Here is an 8,189-nt window from a genome sequence, read left to right as displayed (position 1 = left end):
TGCATAGCAAGTAATTGCAGGAACTATGGCCTGAATCAGACACTTCTTAATCTCCAAACTGATATCATTGCTCTTCAGTACTCTGGAAAGGCCCTGACAGCAGACTTTCCTTTGATGCAATTTGTCTTTTAATTTCCTGGCTGCCGGTACCAAGAATGTTGGTTGCAGAGCCAAGCAAACTGAAGCTGTTAACAATTTCCATCTCTTCACCATCTATCATGATTCTGCCAATCAGTGGTGATAATCTTTGTTTTCTTGATGTTAAGCTTTAATTCGTATTGAAGGCTACAGTCCTTGACCTTCTGCAACAAGAAATTCAGATCCTCCTCCATTACAGCAAGGAAGGTTGTGTCATTTGGGTAACTCAAGTTGTTGATGAATCTACCTCCAATCCTGATGCCACATTCCTTCTCATAGAGCCCAGCCTCCCAGATAATCTATTCTGTATATAGATTGAAAAGGTATGGAGATAGGACACGTCCCTGACATACATCCTTCCCGATTTTGAACCATGCAGTGTTTCCTTGCTCTGTTCTGATGACTGCCTCCTGGTCCAAGTATGGGTTTTGCATAAGCACAATTAAGTTTTCTGGGATTCCCATTCTTCTCAGAGTTAGACAGTTTGTTGTGATCCACACAGTCAAATGCCTTTGCATAGTCAATGAAACACAGATAAACATTTATCTGGTACTCTCTGCTTTCAGCTAAGATCCATCTAACTTTGGCTATAATTCCCTAGTACCATAACCCCTTCTAAATCCGGCCTGCACATCTGGTGGTTCTCTGTTGATGTGCTGTTCCAGTCATTTTTGGATAATTTTCAGCCGAATCTTGCTTGCATGTGATATTAACAGTATTATTTGATAATTTCTGCACTCTGTTGGGTCCCCTTTCTTTGTAACATGAACAAATATGATTTATTCCAGTCAGTTGGCCAGGTGATTGTCTTCTATATTTCTTGGCACAAGTTAGTGACCAATGTATTACATTGGGCAAATCTGCCACAGAAATATTAAGAAAGAAAGATGTCACTTTGAAGACTAAGATGCACCTGGCTTAAGTCATGGTATTTTCAATTGCCTTATACTCACGTGAAAACTGGACAATGAATAATGAAGACCAAGAAGTCTTGATGCTTTTGAATTACGATATTGGTGAAAATTATTGACTATATTATGGATTGTCAAAACTAATGAATTTCTCTTGAAAGAAGTACAGCCAGGATGCTCCTTACTCGAAGGGAGAATGGTAAGAGTTCAGCTCATGTATTTTGAACTTGTTATTAAGTAACACAATATCCTGAAGGAAGCATCATACCAGTTAAAGTAGGTTAGCAAAAAAGAAGATCCATGTCCTCAAGGAATCGATTGCCACTTTAGCTTTAGCAGTAGGCTCAAATGCAGCAATGATCGTGAAACTGGCACAAAACTGGGTAGTGCTTTGTTCTGTTGTGCATAAAGTCAGAACTCTGAGTCCGAACTCATTGAGTGGCACCTAACAACAACACAGTGGTGATCCAACAGAATGTGAAAATTATCAAATATCATTAATATCACATGCAAGCAAAATATTGCTGCAGATCATCCAAAAGCAACTAGAACAATTCATTGAAAGAGAACTGCTGGAAGGTCAAACTGAGTTTAGAAGAGGCTGTGGTAGTAAGGATATCATTGCTGATGTCAGAAAGATCTTGGCTAAAACAAAGAATACTAGAAGAATGGCTATTTGTGTTTTCTTGACTAGGCAAAGGCACTTGACAGTGTGGATCACAACACACTATAGCAAACATCGAGAAGGCTGGAAATTCCAGAACACTTAATTATGCCTGTATGCAATGTAGACCTAGACCATGAAGTTGTTATCCAAAGAGAGCAAATTAAGAAAAGTGTGCACCAGGGTTGGACCCTTTCTCCATACCTATTCAATCTCTATATTGAGAAAATTATTCAAGAATATGGACTCTGTGAAGAAAAATGTGATGACATCAGGATCTGAAGAAGACTCATCAACTATCTGTGTCCTAGGATAATGCTTGCTGAAAGTGAAAAAGACTTGAAATACCTGCTGCAGAAAATCAAAGACTACAACTTTCAATACAGATTGCATCTCAACTTCAGGAAGACAAAAATTCTCACCACTGGACCAATAAGCAACATCATGATAGATGGAAGAAAGATTGAAACAGTCAACAATTTCCTCTTACTCGGATTCACAGTCCCTTGATACAGCAGTCCAGAGATCAGGAGACATATTGCATTAAGCAGTCTGATGTCAGAGATCTCTCCAAAATACTGAGGAGCATTCATGACAATTTGGAGAATAAAGTGCAGGCCATGGTCTTTCTGATCACTTGCTTTGCATCTAAGAGGTGGATAATCAATAAAGATGAAAGAAGAATAATTGATGTCTTTGAGCTCTGATGTTGGATAATACTGAATATCGCATGGATTGCCAAAAGAACAAACAGATATGTCTCAGAGAAAGTGCAACCAGAATGTTCCTTGGATATAAAGATGACAAAACTTCATCTCACATTCTTTGGATATGTTACTAGGAGAAGCTATTCCTTGGAGAGGGACCTTATATTTGGAAAAGTGAAGGGCCAGCAAAAAAGAGGAAGACCTTCAATGAGATTAATTGACACAGTGACTGCAGCAATGGCCTCAAGTGTGTCAGAGATAAGGATGACACAGGATAGGATAGGGTGAAGATGTTTTTCATGATTCATACTTGATAGCACCTAATAATAACAACTGTCAAGGACTTCTTTAAAGTACTAAAGAGCGAAGAAGTCCATTTAAAGACTAAGGTGAGCTAATCCAAGCCATGAAATTTTCAATTACTTTTATTCAGAGTAGAATAATGAATAAGGATAACAACAACAAAAAAAAGACTCTATGCCTTTGAATTATGATGTTAGTGAAGCATACTGAATATCCCATGAACTGCCAAAAGAGCAATCTGTCTTGTAGGAAGTATATAACCAGGGTGATCCTTAGAGGCAAAGATGATGAAACTTTTCTCATATACTTTGGGAATGTCGTCAGGAGAAGCCAGCCTTTGTAAAAAGACAGCATGCTGGGAAAGAGAGATGGTCAGTTAAAGGGAGAAAGATCCTTAAGGAGTTGGACTGACACAGTGATTGTAATAATCGACTTGGACAATTGTGGAGATTGTGAGAGTGGTGAAGGACAAGGCAAGGCTATGATGTATTCATTGGATTGCTACAAATTATAACTCACTTGACAACACCTAACAACAAGAACAGCACACAAGACTACATTCACAGTTATTCCACGGACACCTGATGGAAGTCATGTTGCTGTTGTTATTGAGTACAACTCAGAGCAACCCTATGAACCAGAGACCTGAACCGTACCCTATCCTGTGCCATGCTCACCAGCTCTGAAATACGTTAGCCCTTTGTTACAATCACTGTGTCAATCTACCTCCCTAACGGTCTTCCTCTGTGTTGCTGACTTTTCACTTTTCCAGACATATCCTTTTCCAAGGACTTGCCCCTCCTCACAACATACCCAGAGCGTGTGAGACAAATCTTCACCATTCTCACCTCCAAGGAGCACCCTGGTGGCACTTTTTCCAAGACATAACTTGTTTGTTCTCTTGGCAGTCTATCAGATATTCAGTGTTCAGTATTGGATATTCTTCTCCAACACCACAACTCAAAGGCATCAATTCTTCTCTTGTCATCCTTATTCATTGTCTGACTTTCAGATGCATAGCAAGTAATTGAAAACACCACGGTTTGAATCAGGTCTTTAACATCATGTGTTTTATAGTGAAACTTTATTCCAGTTTAGTAGCTCTGATCTTTCTTTTCAGGTATCTCTGAGTGAGTTCAAATTTTTGATCTGTTGATTAGGAGATAAGCACTTAACCACTTGCACCAATTTAAGACACCATTTACATATGTGTTGCTGTTGTTGTTGTTGTTGTTAAGTGCTGTCAAGTCATAGGCCACTCATAGCGACCCTATGAACGAAAGTCCTCGACAGTTACGAGACTTTCATCCTTTCTCCACATTCGTAGGGTTTCCCGAGACAAGCTATTTACAGAAGTGGATGCCACTCCTGCTTCCAAGCTTGTTTTAGCTGGGGAGCACCACCAAACACTGTCTGCGATGGGTAACCATTATCACATTTGTCGTGTCAGTGTCACAGTGTGCAGCTTCACATCGACCACAAGTTGCCTCTGTACAGCAAGTGGACACACAAGGGCTATATGACCTAGAAGAATGTTTCACCAAAACAATTAAAGACGGGCCTTGGGGCTGCAGATTAGAGTCACCCACCTGTGGCTTGGTAGCATTGCTTTTGGTCCAATAGGCCAACTGGTCTCTCTCTCTCTGTTGTTAAGTGCTGTCGAGTCGTAGGCGACTCATGACGACCCTATGAACTAAAGTTCTACATACATAGAAATTAATAATATATAACATGTATTTTGAGGAGATGCAACTTATAATAGATTGCTTGCTAGAATAATCAAGGAAGAATAATCTTGGAAGTTCAGATGAAAAGAGAGATTATCCATCCTGGCACAATATGTGTAGAAACTTCTCATAGTATTTAAAGTTGAAAGATAAAAGAATAAACACGTTGTATCAGGAGGGGATGGAATGATTGGAAGGTCCATTGAAGGAAAGTTTTCATTTTGAGAGAAAAGAGAAGAACGGGGAAGTCTTTGGAGTCAGGGGTTAAGTCTTGGTTCCACCGTTTCAATCATCTCACCTAGAGCAAGTTGCTTAGTCCATCTGTACCCAAATATTCTCATCGGATACATTTAAGAGACATAAAATGAGAAAGGAAAAGGTTCCTTTTTCACTGGATTAATGAGAGAATGAAAATATTCAAGGCATAAAGTAGTTAATCAATTCCCATTGCTATCCTGGATAATTGATTATTGATCAGCAGGTAGCTCTTTGGGGAGGACTAGGTATGGTGGAAGCTGATGAGCCGTCTATATCCAGTGACTGACTTCTCTCCTTCTCACACTGCTTCCAGATATATTCTCCATGCTGGAAATTAACAGCTCAGTAGTATCTGAGTTCATCCTTATTGGCTTCTCCACCTTCCCTCACCTTCAGGTAATGTTCTTCTTGCTGTTCCTGCTAATGTACTTATTTACATTGTTGGGGAACCTTCTCATCATGCTCACCATCTGGAATGAGCGCAGCCTCCACACGCCCATGTACCTCTTCCTGTGTGCCCTCTCCATCTCTGAGATCTTCTACACCTTCGCCATCATCCCTCGCATGCTGGTTGACCTGCTCTCGAGTCATCATACCATCACCTTCATAGCTTGTGCTAGTCAGATGTTCTTCTCATTCACGTTTGGTTTTACCCACTCTTTTCTGCTCACAGTCATGGGCTATGACAGATACGTGGCCATCTGCCATCCTCTTCGTTACAATGTCCTCATGAGTCCTCAAGGTTGTGCCTGCTTGGTGACCTGGTCCTGGGTTGGAGGTTTCATCATGGGGATAGTGGTGACAACGGCCATTTTCAACCTCAACTTCTGTGGCCCCAATGAGATTCATCATTTTGCTTGCCATGTGCCACCACTACTGAAGTTGGCATGTGGTGATAATGTGCCAGCTGTGGCCAAGGGTGTGGGTATGGTGTGCATCACAGCCCTCCTAGGCTGCTTTCTCCTCATCCTCCTCTCCTATGCCTTCATTGTGGCCACCATCTTGAAAATCCCCTCTGCAGAGGGTCGACACAAAGCCTTCTCCACCTGCGCCTCTCACCTCACTGTGGTCATTGTGCACTACGGTTTTGCCTCTGTCATCTACCTCAAGCCCAAAGGTCCTCAATCTCTGGAAGGAGACACCCTTATGGGAATCACCTATACAGTTCTCACACCATTCCTCAGCCCCATCATCTTCAGCCTCAGGAATAAGGAGCTGAAGAATGCCATGAACAAGACCTTTCTCAGCAAATTCAATACAGAAAAACTGTGATGCTGTGTGCAAAAGTCTTTGGAGATTTCACGTTGGAGGCAAGGATTCTGAAGCTTTATCTGTCATCCTTTGGACATGTTGCAAGGCAAGATCAGTCCTCAGGGAGGGACTTCATGCTTGGGAGGGTGGAGGGACAGCGCAGGAGGGGAAGACCCTTGATGAGACGGATTGATTCTGTCACTGGGGTAATGAGGATAGGGGCGTCAGAGACAATAAAGTTGGGAAGAGAGCAGGGTTTAGGGCTATTGTGCATAGTGTCACTATGAGTTGCAAGCACCTCGACAGAACGTAACAGCAACAATTCTCTCCCTAATAATGCAGTGGCAATTCAGCTGTTTGTACCTACCAGTACTACTTTAGAGAAAGATGTAACAGTCAGTTTCCAGAAGGTTTTATAGCCATGTAAACCTAAGGGGCAATTGTACTCTGCCCCATCAGGTCCCTATGAGTTGGAATCACGAAATAGCAACTGACTTGTTTGGGGGAGGCATTTACGGAATCTTGGGCAGGAAGACCAAGTGCCCCATAGGAGAAAGATGCGTAATCTCCTCCTGTGCAATTCATAGCTTCTGAAAATTTATTGGAAGGTTAGTTATGAGTTGATTGATTCCCACTCTACATACCATAACAACATAAATTACTACACCAGACTATTACCAAGGAGAGTAATCTATTAATTAAAAAGAAGTCTGTTGCTGACTGGAAACACTAAGTCTCTGTAAACTTCCATTAAAATTAATTAAAAAAAGAAGTCTGTTGCTGTTGTATCAAATCTGACTCTTGATGACTCCTGTTCATTAGGATTTTCTTGACTGTAGTCTCTACAGAAGCAGATTATATTCAGGAGGTTTTCTTCTCCATGGTGCTCCTGCTGTGTTCAAACAATCAGTCTCTAGGTAAATATTCAATGGTACCATTTGTAGTTACCTAAAGAAGAGTGTAAGAGTAAAGAGTAAAAAGCAAATCTTAAACGGCAGCATTTTGTGGGGATCTATGCAGTAGCAGTTAGAAACAGCAGTAGATAAATAGACTCACAGAAAAAAGTCAAGGAAGACTCTGTATCTTGACTTTATTTTGAACAGTTGCTAAAAGAAGAAAAAGGAAGAAAAGCTCTCTAGTTTGTTCAAAGGGGAAAGACTCACCATGAGAAATCAAGAGCTATGTTAAAAAGTGACCAGGTAGAATATTGTATTGAATCACAATGATGAATGCAGAGTCCTAAATGGAAATGTAAGCACAATCACATCAGCTTTCGGGCTAACCCAATTCCCAATGTTGTTGTTAGGTGCCACTGAATTGACGACAACTCATGAAGGACAGAAACTTACCCTCATCCTGCACCATTGTCACTAACTCTGATCTGCTCAAGCCCATCGTTACAGTCACTCTGTCAGTGCATCTTTTTGAAGGTCTTCTCTTTCTCTGACCTTGCACTTCTCCAGCATGATTTCCCAATGAATAGGGATTTTAAATGAACCTTATTGTTAGGTGGTTTTGGGTCATTTGCAATTCATAGCAACTCTTGTGACAAAGGATAACTGCCTCATCTGATTTCATTATCCAGGTCTTTCTCCCAAGAAACCACTGAGTGGTCTTGAACTATCAGCTTTTCTGTTATCAACAAATACCCCTAAAGTTGACTATACTGTATTATACTGTTATTGTGTACTGGTGGAGTCGGAACCAACCCATAGCTGACCCTCCATCAAGTTTTCGCAGGCAGTTAAGCACACAGGAAGAGATTGCCTGTCCGTCTGTGCAGTAGCCGATAGGTTTGAATCACATGCTTTTGGGATTATAGCAGAGTTTCTCACCACTAGGTCACCAGAACTTCTACTGAAAAAATTATATTTTCATGTTTAAATTGAAAAGTAAGGTCTATATCATTTGTTCTTGGGTGTGAATTTAGTCTTTCTCTACATATTTTTGCAGTAAAAGTATTCCCTGATAACATAAATTGGAAGAATGTGGAAGTCATTTTAGTCAAAACTGGAGAACTCAGAGCAAAATGCGCCCCTTTCAGACTACTAAGCATTTCTCCCTATCACCTTTCATGGATATTATCTCATTGCAAACTCACAACAGAGAATTGGAGAAGATATAATTTTTTAGCTTGAGGAGTAACTGAGACTCAAATATTTGTATGGCTCATTGAGGACCCTGCAACTTGGCAGAGCTAGGCTTATTATTTAGTTCTCCTCCTTCCTGG

General features: G+C 40.8%; 1 protein-coding gene across 1 annotated transcript; it reads left to right on the top strand.

Moving 5' to 3' along the window:
* Positions 1 to 5,032: 5,032 nt before the first annotated feature.
* Positions 5,033 to 5,980, top strand: LOC102869399 (olfactory receptor 10H1-like). Its single transcript, XM_006898331.1, has one exon. The coding sequence runs from the start codon at positions 5,033 to 5,035 to the stop codon at positions 5,978 to 5,980; it is 948 nt and encodes a 315-aa protein (XP_006898393.1).
* The last annotated feature ends 2,209 nt before the right edge of the window (positions 5,981 to 8,189 follow it).

This window comes from Elephantulus edwardii, unplaced genomic scaffold (genome assembly GCF_000299155.1).
Source record: "Elephantulus edwardii isolate Elephantulus edwardi_28Jun2011 unplaced genomic scaffold, EleEdw1.0 scaffold00226, whole genome shotgun sequence".
Taxonomy (NCBI): domain Eukaryota; kingdom Metazoa; phylum Chordata; class Mammalia; order Macroscelidea; family Macroscelididae; genus Elephantulus; species Elephantulus edwardii.
Note: the sequence above shows the minus strand (reverse complement) of the source record. Positions and strands in the feature narration are given on the sequence as shown.